The sequence below is a fragment of the Oryzias latipes genome, chromosome 5, assembly GCF_053564925.1.
Source record: "Oryzias latipes strain Hd-rR chromosome 5, Olatipes_Hd-rR_3.1".
NCBI lineage: Eukaryota > Metazoa > Chordata > Actinopteri > Beloniformes > Adrianichthyidae > Oryzias > Oryzias latipes.
This window is the reverse complement of record NC_136241.1, coordinates 22,922,631-22,945,392: the sequence shown is the minus strand read 5'-3', so window position 1 is coordinate 22,945,392 and position 22,762 is coordinate 22,922,631. Positions and strand designations below refer to the sequence as shown.

The following is a 22,762-nucleotide window of genomic DNA, read 5'->3' as shown; positions in this document are numbered from 1 at the left end:
ACAGGCTGTTTTCATACAAGTCACACCTGCAAATCAATTAGCGTCTAATGTTATCTTTTCTTGATGGCTAAGTATCTGTATGTGGAAAAATGATCATTCAACTGGATGTAAAGGATGAAAACAATGAAAGATTCACTTGAGACTGCAGACTCCAGAAAGCTTTTGTTTCTTTGTGTGTCTGAGTATGAAAGAATGCAGTTAACCTGACACTGCAACCTCCACTGAAGGAAACCGCAAAATCGTCTCTGTGAGCTGTTAGAAGATTCCTTAACATCTCACTGCTCTGTTTCATAAACTGCAGGAATCTTGTAAGACAAAGATTCATTTAGAAAAAGAAAGCCTTTGACTTAGCAAAGATTGTCATGGGTTCCTGACTGAAATCGTTCAAAGACGAGGGGAAAAACAGGACAGGTTTGTTTTGATGATTGGGTTCTTAGGAAAGTGGAGGTGGGAGGAGGAGGAGGAGCCACAGCTGGAATTTCCCTACCTGCCTGCCTATAAAGTGGTTTCGTTGGCTCACGGGCTTAATAAGGAACAGACAGAAACCCAGGGAGCTGAACTGCACACGTCTTGGATCGTGTTGGAGCATTCTGACAGCAGCTCAAGCTACCGTTCCTGCAGGTTACTATCAATTTAATCATTTTGAAATCATTCTACACCAGTATTATTGCTGCTGGGCTGTCATGTTCTGGTCTTTCTGCCTTTCATTGCTTTACTCATGAGCATTGGTGTTGTGTCTCTCAGTGGCTTCATCATGTCGTCCTCGTGCCTTAGCAGCGTGTTGACCAATGCCAACCTCACCATGTACCAGACTGGCCTGTCTGATGGGGTGTCACCTGGTGGGCTGCCCAGCATCAACCCCTTGCAGAACTCCAACATGAATGGTGAGAGGCCAGTTTTGAGCTGTTATGGTTTTGGTTTTTCATGCTGTGTGGGATAGGTTCTCAGACCTCACCACGCCTTGGCCTGATTTCAGCAGCTAAATCATTAACTGAAAAAGTCTTACTGCCACTGTGCTCAGGAATGCTGTCATTTTGCCTATTGGCCTGAGTCTATTTAGTGGAGAAGTTTTTCAGAACTCCAGACCATGACTGTTTTACATTTATCCACATCCCTGATGGCTGACTATGCAGAAGCATCATAAATGATTAAAACATGCCACACTTTGCAAAAGGCACAATGAAGAAAGCAATGTTTGATTAAAAGCAAATCCCAAAGGATTTTCTTCCTAAGTGGATTTTAACTTTAAAGCTAAGGATTGGCACATTTAGCAAGAAATTGAACTCTACAAGTTGGGTGTTAAATATCAACAAATGAAAATATTTTTGTGACTCCTCTCCCTAATCAGGAAATTGGTACCGACAGACCAACCCAGAGAACTGGACTGGAGAACATGTTTTGGAATGGATCAGCAACCTTGTAGAGAGAAACCAGTTCGATGCCAGCACCCTGAGTCTGACATACTGTGCCATGGATGGCCACACCCTCTGTCACATGGACCAGGACCAGATGACAGCCACGTTTGGCCCAGCCCTTGGCCCACATCTCTACCTGAGTTTACAGGAGCACAAGACTAAATATGGTAAAGTTCGGAGTCATTGATATGACGGAAGTTTGTCAAATAACTTTTCCAGTTAAATCTGCATTTTTGAGCCAACAGAGTTGAAATTCTTAAAACAGATCATTTATGTTTATGTCTTTTTGGTCTCCAGAACTGCTGAACTTGTCAGCACCAGAAATGAATGAGACCTGTCAGCTTTTGGACAACTTCTTGGACAACCTGAACTATCCTCTGCTAAGCACCATCAAAATTGGACACGGTAAATACTCTGGACATACAGCACATGTAGAATGGGCTTATTCAGTTGAGTTTTAATGGGATGCCGTCTGTTTCTGCTGCCCACAGCTGAAGAACCCATCAACAAGAAAGAGTTAATGTTACAGGAGGAGGATTGCCTGATGAGCCCGAGCTTTGAGTCCATGGACTATACAGGCTACCATTCTGACAACCAGTGTGACAGCGAGTTCAGCGGGTCCACTAATGGTCAGTCCTCTGTCTTTAAGGACTTGAGATTGTTATGATTAATTGAAAATGAGTATTTTCAGTTTTTCAGGAATTAAAGAGTTTTTCTTTTCGTTCCATCTGCAGGAGGAATGTTCAGCTACCCGAACCAGAGTTCGCCAGAGTCCGGCAGCAGTGAATCAGATCCAGAGTTTTCTTACCCACCGATCTCCAGTGAGTAAGCATTCAGAGCTTCTCAGCCTCCGTTTAGGGTAGAATTCAGCAGCCTCATCCGGTCTGATTTCTTGTATCGACAGAGATGCACATCAAGACTGAGGAAAGAGAATGTCGGGTGAAGAGGCCGCGGGGTCGTCCTCCAAAAGTGAGCAGAGAACACAGCAGTGGCCTTTACAGCATCTCTAAAAAGAACAAGCATGGTAAATGTCCCTGTAAATCTTCTGCACCTGTACCTTAGACTTTGCATAACTTTTGCATCTTTATCAGCTCACAGATGAGAGTCTTTATGTGCTGATACAGTCAAATTTATTCAACTTGTTGCTCCTCCTGTTCACAGCTCCTCGAGGTACTCACCTGTGGGAGTTCATCAGGGACATTCTAATTCACCCAGAGAAGAACCAGGGTCTGATGAAGTGGGAGGACCGTCGGGAAGGGGTGTTCAAGTTCCTCAAGTCCGAGGCCGTGGCTCAGATGTGGGGCCAGAAGAAGAAGAACAGCAGCATGACTTATGAGAAGCTGAGCCGTGCCATGAGGTGAGCTGCACTTTACTGCCAAATTACCAAACAGAAGCTTTGAATGAAGTACTTAGACAGGTCGGTCTGTGAGCCTCTGCTGAACCATACTTTTACTCTCACAGGTATTACTACAAAAGGGAGATCCTGGAGAGAGTTGACGGCCGAAGGCTAGTGTACAAGTTTGGGAAAAACTCCAGTGGCTGGAAGATCGAGGAGGTTGGCATGAGCCTGTGACACCTTCATGAGAAAGCCACTAGCCTTAGTAGCAAGCAGTCTTGAAGAAGGTCAGCTGTCTTGACAGAGAAAGTCTTCCAGCCCAAAGTTTTAGACACAGACTTCCTGTAAGAGGGAAGGTGTTACAAAAAATGTAAGCCAGTGTGCTTGGCTCGTGTAGGTTTTATGAACCATTATTATTTTTTGAGATGTTGATGAATTGTACAGCATTCAATTGTTGACTGATGATCATGCATTATTTTTCATTTGTGTATTTTTTTCTGGTTTGAGTATGTCTTTTCTTTATGGTTGTGTACCAACAGCTCAACAGAGAGCAGGGGAAGTGTGTGATGTTCCACACATTTATAGCAAAAGGCCCTGAACTCTGTGCATCTATGTGCAAGAAAACTTGTTGCAAGCATAGGAGCTGATGATCATGGAAATCAGCTGCAGTTTTATCATTCTATTTATCCTCTTGTACCTTTGGATTTATTTTGTTTTTACACAAGCCCTGTCAATCTCAGCGTCTTGTTTTTATAGAACTCAATAAAATTGTGCACAAATACTAATTTTATTCTCTGTTGTTTGTTCTGGTTGACAATGCAGCCGTTCATGGATTCCATTACGCAAGAAAAGTGCTTGTTGTTGAGACTGAAATGGTCTGTGGACATCCTGATCACTGTGTGATAACTAAAACAGCCCTGAAATCACGATCAAACTGAATGTTAATACAAATGTTTGCTGTCATGCAGATATCATGTGACATTCTAAACAAATCATTCACTCCTGATTTCAGCTTTATGGCTCATCAAACCCAAAAAGCGGAAAACTTACTTCTGTCCGTTTACCAAAATCCACAATTGTCGTTGAAATACTTTCTTCCTGTCCAGTCTGAAAGACAGTTAAAAACATCAGAAGATTGGAGTGCAAGTGTTTTACTGCAAACAAAATAGGTCATTCTTGCTATTCTGTTTGAGGTCAATGGCAGCAGAATAGAAAACATGATGTGCATTGGGTTTCACCCCTCCATAAACTGCCTTTTGTTGTCCCTGTATTCTCAAATATAATCTGTAACTCAGTAGTTTACATGCTCACCCAGCACCAAGACCTCAGCTAAAATGACATGCTCTTTGTAAGAGGCTAAGACCGAGCGAAGCTGAGTTGAAGGAGTTTGTTTTATTGGGGATGTTGAATGACTTGGAAGATTCTGAACAGGTTTCCAAAGTAAAACAAAAGAGGTGAAGGTTGTATAGATAACATGGCAGTCACACAGATCCACATTCTCGAGAAAACAAGGCTGTGCAGCGAATGATGATAACTATATTCATAAAAATAGAGCTTTACAACGATCCATATCTGAGCCTTACCAGCAACGAGCCATAAAACCAGTCACTCCTGTTTACTGGAACGACTCATTTGTTGCCAGCATACCGGTTCAACATGCCGACATGCCTCCACACATTTGATGGCATTAGGTAGTAATAAAACTCCATACAACTTATACAGTGAGGCAAATAAGTATTTAAACACCTTGTAATTTTGCAAGTTCTCCCACTTTGAAATCATGGAGGGCTCTGACATTTTCATTTTGTGCATGTCCACTGTGAGAGACATAATCTAAAACAAAATCAGGAAATCGCATTGCATGACTTTTTAGAGTAGAGTAGAGAGTAGAGAATACTTTTTTAATCACCATTTGGAGAAATTCTGTTGTCCAGTTAGCACACATATCACACTCGGAAAGGAAAAAAAAACTAAATTACACTAAACTAACACTATAATGACAAGATAAATAACAATAAATGCGTAATGCATAAATAAATTACTTAAAAAGTTAACTTAAAAGACAATAATATAAACAAACAAAATGCTAAAAATTACAACATTAAAATTTAAAAGAATTTATTTGTATGCTACTGCTGCTAATAAGTATATGAACACAGGAGAAAAACAATGTTAATATTTGGTACAGTCGCCTTTGTTTGCGATGGTGCAGGTCAAAGGTATCCTCTAGATTTTCACCAGGTTTGTACCTACTGCAGGAAGGATTTTGACCCACTCCTCCACACAGATCTTCTCTAGATCAGTCAGGTTTCTGGGTTGTCCTCTTTGGATTTTGAACTCCCTCCAAAGATTTTCTGTTGGGTTGAAGTCTGGGAGACTTGCTAGGCCACCTTGGAAGCTGTAGTGCCAGCTCTTATTAGGTCATTGACCAGCTCCTCCTGTGTAGTTCTGGGCTGGGTCCTCACCTGACTATAGGATCATTGAGACCCCTACAGCTTTGTCTTTGGTGTCTTTGGTTTTGGCCATGTTAGTAGTTGGAGTCTCACTGATTGTTTTAGGTGGACTGGTGTCTTTATGCAGCTAACAACCTCAAACAGGTGCTTCTGATTTAGAAAAAGTGGAGTGGAAGTGGATTGAGGGTCAGAATTCTAGCTGATAGACAGGTGTTCAAATACTTAATTGCAGCAGTAGCATTCAAATAAATAATAAAAAAAAATCATGCAACATGATTTCCAGATTTTATTTTAGATTTTTTCTCTCACAGTGGACGTGCAACTAAGATGAAAATGTCAGACCCCTCCATGATGTCTAAGTGGGAGAGTTTGCAAAATCCCAGGGTGTGGAAATACTTATTTTACCTTACTGTATATGCATTAACAGGTAAAATAGTTGCACGGATATGAGAAAATCAATTTTAACAAGAAGACCTTTTTGATTTATAAAGCAGCCACAGTCCTTAACCACATCTTTACAACAACAGTCACCCCTTGATAACGCATGGCTATTTTCTGTAGAATTGTTTTAGGCTGCAGATAACAACATTACTGTTAATTTCACTGATTCATTAAAAGCATCTGAAACAGGTCGGGCAGTTGTGAAGTCACATGGGATCTCTCTGTGTGCTTGTTTTAATTGATCAAAGAGAATGCAAATGAAATATGCAGAGAACGCTGTGCTTCTTGATTAGGAATTTTACCTCATGGTGAAAATGTTTGTGGTTCCAATCCGTTTCCAGTCCACATTCTCTTCTCATGTATGCACGACTGCATGGATTTTCTCCAGTACATAGTTCAAAATCATGTTTTATAAAAGAATTTGAACTAAAACTGAACTCTACAATTTATGCTCAAGATTGTTGATAGGTTGATGAATAACCACTGTGAAAGAAAGAAAGAAAAAGTAAAGCAGTGTGTTGATTGCAATGGCTCCGAGGTAATGTTTAATTGCACTTCTTGGGTGATTTTGAGTTATGACAAAGTAAAAATGAACTTTTGTTCGATTTGCACCACTTAGCTTCAAGCATGCACTTTTTGTTTTCTTGCTTCAGTCGATAAAAGGTTCGAGTTACAGCTTTCTGCACAACTAGTAAGACCTGTTTCATATGACAAGATAACATCGAGATTGGCTAGTTTACTGCATGACATAACTGCTCACATTTATTTTTTATTTCATTGTCCTGTTAAACATAGAAAACATAACTTTTAATTTTGATGTCAAAATGCAAATGGAAAAAAAAAAGGCCCGCAAAACTGCCTGCAAAAAAATGATAAAGACTTTGCTACAGATGAATTAAGATAGATTGAACAAAAAGCCTAAAAGAGAAGATCACAAAGAAAAAGATAGACATGAATAAGGTCGTGTTTGAGTAGAGCACAAAAACATGGCTGACGCTTCCAAAGCTACATCCAAACCACCAAACAACTTCTGGAATACTGTACTTTGAACATATAGTAGATGTTTGCTCACATTTTGTCAGATACGTTGCCTGTAGACAATAAAGCATGTTGTTGGAGGATCAATTTTGTGGGTTTCTTTTATGATCATAAAACCAAGGTTTCTTGCAGACTAAAAAGCATCATGTGTTAATGCCATCTGATGAAAACAGCAGAACACAAAGGCTTGAACTGTATGCTTGTGTCCAAAGAAAGATGGATATCAGCACTGATTGTGCGCAGTAGGGAAGCAACACACCAAAAGCAAAAAAAAAGTGCCCCTGTGCACACAATCACTATCAAATTTCCTTTGATTATTAAATCATAAATAGCGTATATATGTATAGCACTTTACTACCTTTTTAAAAGGCCCAAAGTGCTTTACAGTCACAGCAGCATTCACACAGACACATTCACACACTGCCTTACACTGGTGCCAACCTATAACCACCAAGGGCCAAGTGGGGTTCAGTGTCTTGCCCCAAGGATAGTTTGACACGGGGAAGGCAGTATCTGAACCTGTGATCTTCCAATCAGAGGTTGACTGCTCTACCTCTGCACCGTGGCTGCCTCTGTATCCTTTATTAGACCCTGTCAGGTGTGACTTTAGTCATCCTTTTGGGACTTTGATGGTGTGGTATAACCCTGTTCAGTCTCCCTGCTTTTGCTTTTATATGTGCATGTGCCTTTTTAGGTGACTGACCCCCTAAATCACATGTGTCAAACTGAAGGCCACATGTGGCCTGCCATGTTATTTTATGTGGCCCGCGAGAGCATAAAAGTTTTTAATTTATTAAAATAAAACATTTCTTTAGTTGATTACATATTATTTATCTTTTGCTTCTGTTGTAATTATTCAATGTTTGCAGGTCTTCTGTGTGTATGCAGACAAATTGTTGTCATCCAACCACCAGTTGGATGCAAGGCTGTGTGCAGCCTTTTTTTGTAAAATGTTACATGTCATGGCTAGTACACGGAACGGACCCAGACGCTGGAACCCAGAGGCAGAGACAGGTGAGTGAAAGGTAAGTAAAGAGTTTATTTTAAGTTATTGGTGATTCCTGACGAGGCTGTGGGTAACGTGGCTGCGGCTCTTGATTGTAGTCTCCGGTACAGTACGTGCAGAGTCCCAAGAGCTGGGAGGCCAGACAGAGTTCGTGGCGTGGCTGGAGATCCAGAGGAGCACAGACACTGTGGCTGACAAACACAGGTGACGTCGACGAGGAGTGTTATGGCAGCTGCTGCTCGAGGAGGTGAGATTCAGGTGACACTCTTGGCATGAGGTGAGGACCTGAAGCGAAGAAAACAGTCAAGGTTAACTTGGGACGAGACAAGGGGGCCAGACGTAGAGAGCTTCAGGAGACTAGGCACCATCAGGGTTAACGAACTGGCGGAGAATGATGAAGCTGGGTCTCCTTAAGTAGCAGGTGTCTGATGAGTAGAGTGGTCACAGCTGAGAGGGATGAGCAGCAGAGCTGGAGGGGGAGGAGTCTGACAGGCCACCATGACAGTACCCCCCCCTCAACGACTGCCTCCTGGCGGTCCAGGCCGACGATCCGGGTGGGCGCGGAAGAAGTCGGAGATGAGGGAAGGGTCGAGGATGAGGGAACGGGAGACCCAGGAGAGTTCCTCAGGACCGTACCCTTCCCAGTCCACCAGGTACTGGTGGCCACGGCCACGGCGACGGATATCCAGGATGCGGGAGGCAGTGAACGCCGGACCCCCATCAATGATACGGGCGGGAGGTGGGGAAGTGGAAGGCGGGCACAAAGGGCTGTCCAAAACAGGTTTAATGTGAGAGACGTGGAACGTGGGGTGTACTTTAAGGGCAGCAGGCAGGCGAAGACGGACACAGGAGGGATTGAGGATGCGGTCGATGACATAAGGACCGATGAACCTGGGCGCCAACTTGCGAGACGAGGTCTGCAGGGGAATGTTTTTAGATGACAGCCACACTTTTTGACCTGATAAGTGGGGCCCGCCACCCTGTGGCGATTGGCGATCCTACAGTTGTCCTCCTTGGTCCGAAGCAGAGCCTCTCTGGTTTGGTTCCACACCCGTTGGCAGCGTTGAAGATGATGTTGCATGGATGGGACAGCCAGCTCCAGCTCCTGAGAGGGGAACAGAGGGGGGGAATAGCCCAACGATGCTTCGAAGGGAGAGACCCCGGTAGCAGACGAAATGTGGGAGTTGTGGGCATACTCGATCCACACCAAGTGTGTGGCCCAATCAGCCGGGTTCTGGGCGGCCAGACAGCGTAGAGCCGCCTCCAACTCTTGATTTGCACGCTCTGCCTGGCCGTTGGATTGGGGGTGATAGCCGGAGGACAAACTAACTGTAGCCCCCAACGCCGAACAGAACGCCTTCCAAACGTGAGAAATGAATTGAGGGCCCCTGTCAGAAACAATGTCTGCTGGAATGCCATGATGGCGAAAAACATGGTTCACTAGGAGGTCGGCTGTCATCGTGGCTGAAGGTAACTGGGGCAAGGGGATGAACTGGGCGGCTTTGGAGAAGCGATCGATCACTGTAAGAATTACAGTGTGGCCTTGGGACGTGGGTAGCCCAGTAACAAAGTCCACAGCGATGTGTGACCAGGGTCTATGGGGAGTTGGCAGAGGATGGAACAAGCCAGCAGGGGTTGAACTGGAGGACTTAGATCTAGCACATGAGGTACAAGCGGCGACGTACTCACGCACATCCTTGTCCATTTTGGGCCAGTAAAACCTCTTCCGGAGGAGATTGAGGGTCCTAAAAACTCCGCCATGGCAGGCAACCCGAGAACTGTGACCCCAGGAAAGAACGTCTGACTGGAGTGACGTGGGAACAAAGAGAATACCGTTAGGACAGGAGTCGGGTTTGGGTTCTTCCCCCTAAGCATTAATGACCCGGTTTTCGATGTCCCAGGTTAAACTGCCCACTAGGGCAGGTAGATGGAATGATGGTATTGGAGCTCGTGGTATCATCGGGACTGAATTGGCAGGAGAGGGCATCGGGTTTGGTGTTGCGGCTGCCCGGCCTGTAAGTAATCGTGAAATTAAATCTGTCAAAAAATAAACACCAACGAGCTTGACGTGAATTTAAACGCTTGGCTGAACGCAAGTAGGCCAGGTTCTTATGGTCGGTCCATACTATAAAGGGTTGATCTGCTCCCTCCAGCCAATGACGCCACTCCTCCAACGCTAGTTTGATGGCCAGCAGCTCACGATTACCCACGTCATAATTCCGTTCAGCGGGATTAAGTTTCCGGGAAAAGAAAGCACAGGGTTTGAGTTTGTTTGTGGTGGTTTCCTTCTGGGAAAGGACAGCTCCGACCCCAGTGTCAGAAGCATCGACCTCTACTATGAACTGTCTAGCCGAGTCGGGTTGAGTGGGGATGGGTGCCGAGATGAACAGGGACTTGAGGGTGTCAAAGGCGACTTGAGCATCAGGGTTCCATTGAAAGGGCTTTAAGATTGAAGTTAACTGAGTAAGAGGTGAGGCAATGCTGCTGTAATTTCTGATGAATCTTCTGTAGAAGTTGGCGAAACCCAGGAATTGCTGTAATTTTTTGCGAGTGACTGGGGGCTCCCACTGGGAGACAGCTTTGATTTTAGCAGGGTCGGGTCGGATGCGGCCAGCCTCGAGAATGTAACCAAGGAACTGGACCGAGGAGGCGTGGAATTGACATTTTTCTGCCTTCACAAACAGCTGGTTCTCAAGTAACCTGGTCAGAACCTGGCGCACGTGGTTTTCATGTTGGACAGTATCACGGGAAAAGATCAAGATATCGTCAAGGTAGATGAAGACGAACCGATTAATAAAATCTCGGAGCACGTCATTCACAAGTCTTTGAAAAACCGCGGGGGCGTTGGTGAGGCCAAAGGGCATGACCAGGTACTCGTAGTGGCCGAGGGGAGTATTGAACGCGGTTTTCCATTTATCCCCCTCCTTGATACGGACTAAATGATAGGCATTGCGAAGGTCAAGTTTAGAAAAAATCTGAGCGCCTTGAACAGAATCAAAAACCGAGCTTATGAGGGGAAGTGAGTATTTGTCTTTGATAGTGATAGAATTAAGTTCGCGGTAATCAATACAGGAACGCAGGGTTTTATCCTTTTTCACCACGAAGAAAAACCCAGCACCAACAGGAGAAGACGACGGGCGAATGTGACCGGATGAAAGCGCTTCATGGATGTAGGACTCCATAGCGGCCTTTTCGGGACCAGATAAATTAAATAGATGCCCCTTGGGCAACGTAGCCCCTTGAAGGAGCTCAATGGCGCAGTCCTAAGGCCGGTGGGGAGGTAGAGCATTAGCTTTGCATTTACTGAAGACAGCTTTAAGTTCATGATAGCAAGAGGGAACCTTAGTGAGATCGATAGATTCAACGAGAGCAGAGTTAACAGGAGCTAAATCGGGGATGGCAGACTGAAGACAGTTAGCCATACAGTAGGCACTCCAAGAATTAACCCGTTGGTAAACCCAATCAAACTGGGGGTTATGATGTTTCAACCAAGAACAACCCAAAACTATAGGATTATGAGGAGAGTGAGTAATAAAGAATTGAATGTTTTCATGATGATTACCGGATGTAATGAGCTGGATGGGACCGGTACGGTGAGTGATGACTGAGAGGTGCTGACCCCCCAAGCCAGCAGCTTTAGTGGGGGTCTCCAAGTGTTCAGTAGGTAGTGAGAGGGAGTTTACGAGGCCTAAGTCAATGAGGCTTTGTTCAGCTCCAGAGTCAATTAAAGCCTGAGCCTCCGTGACTAGAGAATCAAAACATAGCTTGACAGGAATGCGACAAAAGTCTGTGGGAGGAGAAACAGACTTACCCGCCCGCGGCCTGCCGTCTAGCGGGGGGTTCGGGAGTTTAAACGAAGCTTACAGTGGGAGACCTGATGACCGGGATTTCCACAGTAAAAGCATAAGCCATCTTTACTCCGCTTCTGACGTTCTTCGGCAGACAGCTTTGAGTGGCAAACCTGCATGGGTTCTTCAGGTGATTTGCGAGGTAAGACCGTCGGGAACTCTGTGAGATGGATAGAGGAAGGAGACTGGTTAGCCATAAGCGGAGTACGAGGCTGAGAGGCGCGCTCGAGTTTACGTTCACGGAGGCGAATATCAGATCGTAGAGCAGCGTTGACTAAACCTTCAAAGCCGGTAGCTTCTGGCTGAGTGCACAGATGATCTTTGATGTGGTCATTCAATGATCGGTAAAAAATACCTCTGAGTGCGGGGTCCGTCCACCCCGCTTCCACGGCTAGGATGCGGAAATCAATGACATGGTCGCAGACAGATCGATCGCCTTGCTTGAGGCTTAGCAATCGTCTGGTGGCTTCTTCCTGCTTTTTGGGTTGGTCAAAAACGAGTCGAAACTCGTTAAGGAATCTTTCGAGGGGCAGTTGAGGAATTTGATTGACCGCCAGGAAGGCTTGGGCCCATCGCAGAGCTTTATTCCTGAGGGAGTTGACGATTAGCGTAATTTTGGTGAGATCTGAGTGGTAGAAACGTGGAGAAAGTTGGAAAAGGAGTTGACATTGTAACAGAAACCCCCCACATGCTTCAACATCACCGTGAAACGGTTCAGGTTGTAACCGGAAATTTTCCGGGGTAGAAGCGGAAGTAAACAGACCGCCGGAGGATGGGAGTGAAGCTGGAGCTGTGGTGTTTAAGGTCTGAAGAGTCCGTGTGATATCCTGGATCCGGGAAATAAGGTCCTCCTGAACAGAAGTGATGCGAGAGAGTATATTGGAGTGGAGTTCCAAGAAAATACCTTGTTTCTGCACAGCGTGGCGGAGAACTTCCGGGTCAGCTGGGTCGGGGTTCTGGCCAGTTTGTTCTGTCATGGCTAGTACACGGAACGGACCCAGACGCTGGAACCCAGAGGCAGAGACAGGTGAGTGAAAGGTAAGTAAAGAGTTTATTTTAAGTTATTGGTGATTCCTGACGAGGCTGTGGGTAACGTGGCTGCGGCTCTTGATTGTAGTCTCCGGTACAGTACGTGCAGAGTCCCAAGAGCTGGGAGGCCAGACAGAGTTCGTGGCGTGGCTGGAGATCCAGAGGAGCACAGACACTGTGGCTGACAAACACAGGTGACGTTGACGAGGAGTGTTATGGCAGCTGCTGCTCGAGGAGGTGAGATTCAGGTGACACTCTTGGCATGAGGTGAGGACCTGAAGCGAAGAAAACAGTCAAGGTTAACTTGGGACGAGACAAGGGGGCCAGACGTAGAGAGCTTCAGGAGACTAGGCACCATCAGGGTTAACGAACTGGCGGAGAATGATGAAGCTGGGTCTCCTTAAGTAGCAGGTGTCTGATGAGTAGAGTGGTCACAGCTGAGAGGGAGGAGCAGCAGATCTGGAGGGGGAGGAGTCTGACAGGCCACCATGACATTACATGTGTAATACATGTTCTTTCCAGCTCAGTTTTATGTTATTATTATTTATTCACTTGGATAGTTTGATGCTTTATTGATGGAGTTATGTGGGTTTTAATAAGCAGACAAAATTTAAAATGATTTGTGCTAGAGTAACAAGCAAACAAATGTTTTCAATAAAACTGTAATTGTCACTTTAAAATATCATAATAAACAAATAATTAGTTATTTAACATTAAGAAGTAGTTACATTTGTTTTTTCATTACATTTAGTGACATGTATAAGTTATATCTGGCCCTTTGAGGACAACCACTATGGTGATGTGGCCCTCAGTGAAAATGAGTTTGACACCCTTGCCCTAAATGGTTGAAATAGCCAGAAACAGGCATATTTTTAAAACTTTTTATTTTAAACCTTTTGCCACTCCTTATTTTATATTGTGTCTTACCAATTATGAAGTCAACAGTATAACAGATTTTTTTTTCCGAGTTTTCTATTTCTTTTTTTTTTAAATTTCTTTCAGGCATAACAGACAAACACAATGTCAAGTGTATCTAGTCAACATTTGAATTCTCTCTTTATCGCAAGTGCCATGTGACCCATTGATGCAAGGAGCTCATCAATCCCACAGCAGTAACTGAAAACTTTATTGTACTTCACCAACAAAATTCACCTGAAACTCAGCAATAAGTTTCATTCAGCCCTCTCGGTTCCTTTGTTGGACCTGTTAATAATCTATCCATTGTGCACACACACAGACACATTGGCACACATACACAACTCCTCCCACTAAGTCAACATACCTGTTGAGCAGGTGGATTTGGTTCACTGCCAATGTGTGTCTTGCGTAGCTTACAGGAAAGCTGCTGATCGGTGCCAGAAAACATACCAGTGGGGGAGGGAGTGGTGGATTTTTACTGCTGTGACCTCAGAAGCTGTAACTGGATAAACACATGGACACTCATTACAGACAGTGCTAGGATTAGTCATTAAACTGACCTAACACCTTGATGTTGTCTATCACAAAACCATCTTACACGCACATCTGTTTTGCCACACTTTGCAGAAAAAACATTTAGCCATTGCATGAACATTTCTCTGGAACCTATTGCCTATTGTTTGAATTTTAATCAGATAAAGCAAAGCAAATACAAAAAAAAGTAGGTTAAGAAGATTTTCTAGATAGACTTTATTTCGTCCAGATTTTCTATTAACTGCTGCATGCAAACATGAATTGACAGATATCAGATTCTGGTCAGATGTAAGAGAATTATAGAGAAAAAATTCTTAATTTTCAAGTGTGGTTGCAAGGATGACCACAACTACAAGACAAATAGTCAGTTATGTCATCATTTTTTAAGCACACAAGCACAGATTATCTAAGGTGAATGAAGCACACATTAATGAAGTTTCGATTTATTGGAAACCTCTAACCACCGCTGCACATGAGGCTCAAAAAAGATAAATACACGGATGTGTTAAACATTACGTAACTTGAACAAAAGATTCAAATGTTACCTAAGCCCACACTTTTTGACCAGTAATTTCCTTAGAGGATACACTCTGCGTTAACACTTTCCATACTCTTCACAAGTGTTACATCTCAAAGGGAAAGATTCAAGAAAAGCTTAGAATGAAGACCTGTAACACTATCCTGATTTTTCTCCCAATAGAAGGTTGTTGGAGTAAATTCCAGCTGATTTCTCTCTTTGTTAGTTTGCTTGTTTTCTTGCATCCTACTTAGTATTCTTTCAGTTTCCTCAAAGACTCCATGAGCAGTCTAATAGTCAATCTGCAAATGCATGTTCAACACATCTATAAGCATTGAAAACAAGGCAACAGCATTTTTTTGTCACCCTCTTTATTATCATTGTCAACATCACTGCCATCCTTTTCACCATCATCATCACTTTCATGATCAACAACACTGATAAAACAATCTTGAAAACAATTGTGAGCAACATTGTCATCATTACAGACATTCAGCTTTTCAGTTTCATCATGTGGATGGCTGTCAATGGACCAGCATTCAAAACAAACACTATCAGGGTCAAAATCTCCCTTCTGATTAGAGTATATGGGTTATTGCTGTATAACTTTGGAATCCTATTGGGACACTTTTTTTTGGTCATTTTATTTTTATATTCATTTATTTATTTACTTTTTATACTTGTCCTGTGCAACAGCAGACAGATGAGAGCTGAAAGCCTCTTGTGTTGGACATATTTTACTGTTACAATAGGTGTTATGAAACATTTGACACACTAGGTGTATATTTTAAATAAACCCCTTTTGCATTCGGACCGACCCATGTGATATATTTCAATTAGTCACTCATACTATTTGTGCAAAGGTGAGACAGCACCTGTGCTCAAGTCGAGTTTTATGCTCTTCTAAAGTGGATAATGGAATGTAAACAGAAGGAGGGAGAGTACCAAGCCATCCCCACACCAAGACCCCTGCCGCGGCAGCAGCAGCAACCAGGACCCCCCCAACACCGGGGCGGAAAAACCGACCAGGTTGGCCAGGACCAGCAGGACCGCCACGGGGGCCCTAAAAGCCAGAGAGCGGGGAGGCACCGGGTGACAGAGAGTGCAAGCCCCAGCCCAACCAGGAGAGCAGCCCCCCACCGCGCCGGTAGGACCCAGTGTGGGGCCCCGCCCCAGGAGAGAACCCCCAGCCCCAGACAAGCAACCCACTGCCAGCCAGGTGTTCTGGGCATCCCCCCACCTCGACCCCAGGCACGGGCCAGGGTCTCCCTGGCCTGTGGAGGAGCCTACGCCCCAGACAACCACCCACCCAGTCCTCGTTTGGCCCAAGTGAGAGCAAGGCAGGGGCCAGCCATCCCTGCCCAGGAGGAAGACGCCCCAGAGCGGTGGGGTTCACAAGAAGTGTTGTTACCATGGCCCGTCCAGGCTCACCCATAGATGGAATTTGGAACAGGCCAGCGCCCAAGAACAAGGACCAGAACCCACACCACAGGGACACGGACACCCCCAGGCTATGATGTGATGATTTTTTGTTCATTTTAGCTAAGGGTTTCCAGGGTTACAGGCGATAGCTCAAGTAGGTCTGTCTTGCACTTTTACCTTGGTAACCCTTATGCTATCCTAGGCACTTTAACATTGGGAGTGAGGTCATCTAGACCCACCAGACAGTGCTCTGAACCTTTTTTCTTCAATGATTTGTGATCTTCACTGGTGTCCATGGATTACGTGAAATCTTTCCACCTTTATCCACCTTTGTCATGGTAGGGAGAACACGTCAATGTAAGGGTGGGGTCATCTAAGATAGCACAAGGGTTAAATGAACAGGTCCGTCATCTGAATGACAAAATGTCAGACAGATGGGTTTTATTATTTTCAGATGTCCAGCATGCCACCAAGCTGCTGTATTTGAAGATGCTCATACTTCCATTAAGCCCAAATCATTTTGTTTAAATCCTATAAGGGAAGAGAGTTACAACAGTAGTTTGACAAATACCCTACAAAAATGAAGGGCTTTTAGTGAACTGAGCAGCACTGGTGTATTATCGCACAGCTTTGGCTGTCTAAGAGGTTTTGTGCGAGTTTAGAAAATGAATACTTATTGGACTTTAAAGTCTTTCTAAGTGACATCTTCCACTTTCAGATCATGTGAAACTCTAGCTCTGACAGATACTGGTATGGCTGAAAGCCTAAATGAGAGTTGGATGCATTGTTGACATAGTTAATATAGTAAATCCTTGCAACTGCTCTTTGTTTCTCCTACAGCTAGCACATTTAAAGACAGGCATAATGGTGTTCATTCAAAGTCCCTTTATCAGCTTTCCTTATCAAGACAGTGGCAAGGAATAAATTAATATATGTTCAAATACTAACAGGGCACAGCAGTAATTTCCAACCAGGAATCCTGACACTACTGGGAGTACTAAGGGGCATTTGGAATCCTGCCCACAGTAGAATACTACATAAGCCATTTTTTTTGTTTGATTGTTTATTTATTACCTTTTTATAACATTGAGTTTTGGCATGAGTTTGTGCCAATTTTCTTTTTTCAGTGATCCCAGTGCAAACTGAAGATGGATAAATGACTGAAACATGTGTTTCCTGTGATGATTAAATGTAATGATTACATTTCCTATTTTACTGATCTAAAATGAATCCAGAACATCTTTAAGCCAAAACTTCAACCAGTGTGACATAAAGTGTGAGATAAATACCTGGGTACTGAAAAGTGCAAGGGAAGTTTTCAAGATTCTTGCAAGCAAATCAACTGTAAATCAAAGATGTGTACAAACAAACAAGTAAACAAGAATTAATGTCAAATTCATTCACATTTTAGTTTAATGAAGTTCACCCCACTATTGCTTTTCTACATCAAAATAAAAACACTGTTTAAATAAAAACAGAATTTAAATTAAAACAATGGAAATATTAAAACAAAATTAGACAAACAAAATTAGACAGAACTTCATTAGAACATTCTACCACACTATATGGTTACGTCTTTGCAAAATTCAGTATATTGGACACGTATTGGACTACAATGATGGCTTGAATCCTTTTTGCTGCCATAGAATGTGTGTTGTCTGCTGTGGTGGTACTTGGTCGTTTTTACATTATTGTGAAATAAATTTACCATGTCTCAATTCAAATGGTATTTTATAAGATTGATTTAATCAACATATTTCATTTTGAAACAATTTTATAATGTTATAGGTTGGGTATGGATAGATTTGATTCGATTCATAACTTGCTTCAGACAGATCGATCTAGTTGGATCAAAAAATATATTGATTTATCAAATAAGCTGATTAATCGTTACACACCTGATTTCCTCTCATCTGAACCCAGGTCAGCGTTCAGCAAAGTTAACAACCAAAATATGGAGGCTAAAATGAAAAGCAAGACATTTTTTTAAGACTACATTCATATTGATTAATGAGATCAACAGACTTTCCAGTATTTCTGGCAAATTAGTTCATAATGTCAGTACATCTAGTGGCACCAGAACACAAAAAACTATTTAACAGTAAAGTTTTGTAAAATATAAAAGAATTATAATCTGAGTTCAAAAGACATCAGCAGAAATTTTACAATTCCCTAAACAACTACTCTTAGTTTTTTAAAAGTATATTGGATTAAAAGAAAACAGTGGTTTGATGTACTTTGCCTTTTGTGTTGCACTTTGAGAAAACCTTGGTTGCTAACTGTTACCCTGTCAAACTGTTACAATGAGTTTTTTTATTTATTTATTAAAAGTTAGGCATCTTACAGTAAACTCTTTTAAGCGATTGTCAACACATACAGTATTTATGGTATGGAAGATAAAATATATGCCGTAGAAAAGACTAAATTAGCTTTCAGGCTCTTCTATAACAGATGCAGGCATGACCATCTATGAACCTGCCATCGGGATTATGCCATCATTCTTAAGGCTCTGATAGCAATTCAAAAATAACAACACAAGAAGTTCAATAGTGGGTTTTCTGTGCTTTGTTTTCTTTATTGTTCTGGGTTTCTGGATGCTGTCATCATCTCACACTGCATATTTGGGTGGAAAAAAGATGACAACAGTAGAGATGTTAAAGCACCTCAATCACACTAACTAATGAACATTAGAACTATTGACAACTGACAGTCAAAGTAGCTACTGGACTGGAGTTTTTTGTTTATTTATTTATTACTTAGGGAGTGGCTGAAATGCTCAGTTTGCTGCATGTAGGACTGGTGCATGGTAAACCAGGGTTCGTTTCTATTAGGCATGATTATCTTATTCCAGTGTGGGTCCCTAAGCAAGACCGTTCACGCCACTGCCTAACTATGCAGCCACAAGAGGGTCCTGGGTTTGGGTCTCCCTGTGCCAGAAACAAGCATATATAAAATAGAGGGTTGAGTCAGGAAGTGCATCCATCTTATTAATCTCTGTCAAACCAAACGTTTGCAGAGACAGGATAAGCTAAAAGGTGAACAACAACAACCTGGTGAGCGGATAAATGCATGTAAAATATTACAGCCGTCTATCTTCTGCAGACATTTTATCAAATCTGTACTGTGATTCCGGTAGAGATTCCGGTGAGAGGTTTTCTGAGTCTTCCCGTGTGCTGGCTGGACCTTGACCTGGTGATTTGTCTTTGTTAGTCTGTGCCTGATCATAAATAGATGCCATCTGAAACTATTTACATAGATCTTAGCCATAAAAGGGCTCGACAATTACTGTCAGCAGTAAAATTTATCAGATGAAGTCAGGGCGCATTTCCAGGCAGGAGCATAGTGTGTGACGTCACACGTAATAGCTAAGAAACAAAACGTGCACAATAGTCATGTCAACCAACTATTCACCTGTGAGTGAGTCAAGAAGCACAACAAGATGAACAAGAACGAACATAACATTGAACCACAGCAAGGACAAGATTGCTTGGTTGAGCAAGAGGAGGCTATAGAATTTAATTTATTCATTCATCTTCTAAACCCGTTTTGTCCCTTTTGGGGTCACGGGGCTGTCGGAGCCTATCTCAGACAGTCATGGGCGCAGGCAGGGGACATCCTGGACAGGTTGCCTGTTGCAAGGCCACAAATCACAAACCCATGCACACTCTCATTCACACCTAGGGACAATCTAGAGTAACCAATTAAACTATAAGACATGCTTTTGGATGGTGGGAGGAAGCCCAGAGAAAACCCACGCATGCACAGAGAGAACATGCAAGCTCCACACAGGTGTGTCCCCATTGGTGTTCTGTTTCAGGTCCCCCAGGCGGCACTTGAACTGGAGGCCTTTTTGCTGTTAGGCACTGCATCACCGTGAGTAGGCTTAATCAACCAAAACTTAAAAGACATTAGCAGAAAAGTTGTGCTGATTAAAAACAAATTCACATCTGTAACAGACATGAAGATAAAAAAGAACTATTTCTACGCTTAAGAAATAGTGTAACAAAACAATATCTTGAAAGCTCGACTTTATTGGCGGCACATCCAAAAAGGAACTAACTTGTACATCTTAGTTAACAAAAACAAACTTTGCATGGCTATGCAATTCCTGTTACTGAAATGTTGTCACATAACATGACAAGCTAAAAGTGTCACATGTTGTAAAAGAGACGTCTGTGGAAGAAAATAAAAGTACACAATTAGGTTGGTGTTTAAAATGAACTGTTTTACACTGTTTAACCCTTGTGCTATCTTAGATGACCCCACTCTTGCATTGACGTGTTATTCCTACCATGACAAAGGTGGATAAAGGTGGAAAGATTTCATGTAATCCATGGACACCAGTGAAGATCACAAATCATTGAAGAAAAAAGGTTCAGCGCACTGTCTAGTGGGTCTAGATGACCCAACTCCCAATGTTAAAGTGCCTAGGATAGCACAAGGGATAAAAACATATTTTTCTTGTTGAACAAGACCTTCAGTCAGATTCTTGCAACACACTCAGTGAAGTGTGACTGAGAAGCTCTACCTCTAGCAAAAGTTGTTGTCAGTTTCTGTGCCTGACAATTTCTTCTGAATGGAGCCCTGCGCATGGATTAAAGTAAACATTTGACAAAAAATTTGTGGTCACAAATGAGTATTTTGTGTGCTTGAATTAGCACTTTGTGGCAACGATTTAGTGTTTCGTGGCTACAAATGATCATTTTATTAGTATATTGTTGGCACAGATTAGTAGTAGGAAAAAATGCTAATTTTGTGAGCACAAATTGGGGGGCCCTGGTCTGTGCCTAGAGTTGGGGTGGGGTGGTTCTCAGTGATAGGTTGTTCCTGTGGTTGGGGCTTTCTGGGAGGCTGTCAGGAGAGGGCCTTGTGCTGGACCCCATGCGTGATGAAGGGACTGTTTTCTGGATGGGTTGCGCTCTTTGTGCTCCCATGTTGATGATCTACTCAGTAGCGCTGGGGGTCCCTGTGACGGTCCTTCAAGCCCTGGTCTAAGTGGCTGACATTGGGTCACCTGGTGGGATGGTTTCGCTTGATCTACCACTGTTGCCTCACCTTCGGCAAAGGGGTTTTTGTCTACGGTGACTGGGTGCTCCCCCCTTTTTTTCCCTCACTTTTGACATGCCGTCATCCACCACAGTAGAACACAGACACAAACCTGAGCACTGGTGACAGCTTGACCTTTGGACTATAGTATAGTACGTGAGGGAATGATGCAGTACACGCTTGACATATGCTTATTTGAATGCATACGTATGTGCGTGTGAGCCGTTCTAAACCTGTATTGTAAGTGTGTTGCTTTACTGTATGTGTGTGATAGTTTTGGAGCCAACAGGTATGTTTGTAATATTTGAGTGTGTCTGTGGAAAGGTCCTGCCCTTTGGACTAACATCTACAACTGACAGTAATAGTGATAAACCTCGAGCAACTTTTAACCTATTTTTGTAATTTTAATCCCTCCTATTTTTTCCCATTTTCTCTTCTCTTTTTCGTCCAGTCCAACAGGAAATGTATACAAACATAGTTAATATAAATAATGTTTAGCCTTACAGATGTACACCTCGTGTGTCCAAGGATTCAGCTCTTATATGATTGAAATGAAAAGGAGAAAAAGGAAGCCTGTTATGCTCTGGACAAAAACTCCACAAAATAGAAAATGAAAAATAATGCACATGCATTTCCTGTTGCACCAGTGCTGCTAATTTGTCAATTTCATCACAGTTTTCCAAATGGTCCCAGGCTAAAATAGCAGCTGTGGGTGAAATTAAATACAGTGTTCCCTTGTTTCACGGTGGAGTTCCATTTTAAAAATAACTCACTATAGGGGAAATCTGCGAAGTAAGATTATAGATGATTTATGGCAGTAAAACTCTTCACTACACACTTTATACAGTTTTGTCAGCTATGAACATTTTCACACTATTCTCTCATAGTTCAAACCTACATAGAAAAATAAGTCCAGTATTAAAAAATGATGACAAAGATCTCCTCGTGATGAAGATTTATGTAAATATCACAACTTGCGCACATTCTGTACTGTAGACATGACACAGAGGAGATTTATTGACAAGGTCTACACTTTGAATCAGTACGGAGGACACAATGCACTGTAAAAAAAATAAAAAATAAAAATCAGCTAAATCAGCAAGGCTGCAATAGGTAAACTGTGATGGAGCGAGGGAACACTGTAAATTAAGAGCAATATCAGTGGCTGGTATAGGCTCCAGCAACCCCGTGACCCCGAAAGGGACACAGGGTTGTGTCTATCCAAAGGCACAGAGCTTGTTTTTGATTAAGTCACAAAAGGAATTTTTTTCCTCATTGCTGGTTGGCAAACAAGGAAAACGTGATCTTATATAAAGTACTTCTTATGTCATTGCAGTTAATTCTTATCTAACCTATTGGCTAAAATCTTTTGTACTTTATATGTTCACTAAATGTAATGAAATAATATTTGGGGCCGATTTAATCTTTGATCTGATCTTTGCCCATCTAAAACTGTACCTTCCTTTAAGGATGCAAGCCATGATGGAACAATTTTGCTGTTGTTCACCTTTCAGCATATCCCTTCAGGGGTTACCACAGTGAAGCGACTTTCACTGATTCGCACAGGTGATTTGGCAGAGATTTTTCGGCCAAATGCCCTTGCTGAACCAACCTTGTTTATGATCCGGGTTCGGGACAGGGAGAGCCAGACTTGGACTCCCTTGTTGCTAAATAGTTAGGCAGTAGCGCCAAGGGTCTTAAGACAATTTAAATGTTTCCCACTAAAAATACTGAGACTTCTGCCCATGCTTTCTGAAAG

At 42.8% G+C, this 22,762-nt stretch overlaps 1 protein-coding gene across 1 annotated transcript; it reads left to right on the top strand.

Annotated features, from left to right (window-relative positions):
• The first annotated feature begins 441 nt into the window (after positions 1 to 441).
• On the top strand, positions 442 to 3,536 carry elf3 (E74-like factor 3 (ets domain transcription factor, epithelial-specific)). Its single transcript, XM_011475233.4, has 9 exons — positions 442 to 621; positions 745 to 884; positions 1,349 to 1,582; positions 1,713 to 1,820; positions 1,907 to 2,044; positions 2,150 to 2,236; positions 2,320 to 2,439; positions 2,577 to 2,772; positions 2,877 to 3,536. Exons 2-9 carry the CDS (start codon positions 755 to 757, stop codon positions 2,986 to 2,988), a joined length of 1,125 nt encoding a protein of 374 aa, XP_011473535.2. The 5' UTR covers positions 442 to 621; positions 745 to 754; the 3' UTR covers positions 2,989 to 3,536.
• The last annotated feature ends 19,226 nt before the right edge of the window (positions 3,537 to 22,762 follow it).

Bases quoted from the DNA above. Each gene is read 5' to 3' on its own strand.
- elf3 (XM_011475233.4), top strand. From the start codon at position 755: ATGTCGTCCTCGTGCCTTAGCAGCGTGTTGACCAATGCCAACCTCACC. The intron at 885-1,348 runs GTGAGAGGCCAG...CTCCCTAATCAG, and splicing joins GCAGAACTCCAACATGAATG to GAAATTGGTACCGACAGACC. The intron at 2,773-2,876 runs GTGAGCTGCACT...TTACTCTCACAG, and splicing joins AAGCTGAGCCGTGCCATGAG to GTATTACTACAAAAGGGAGA.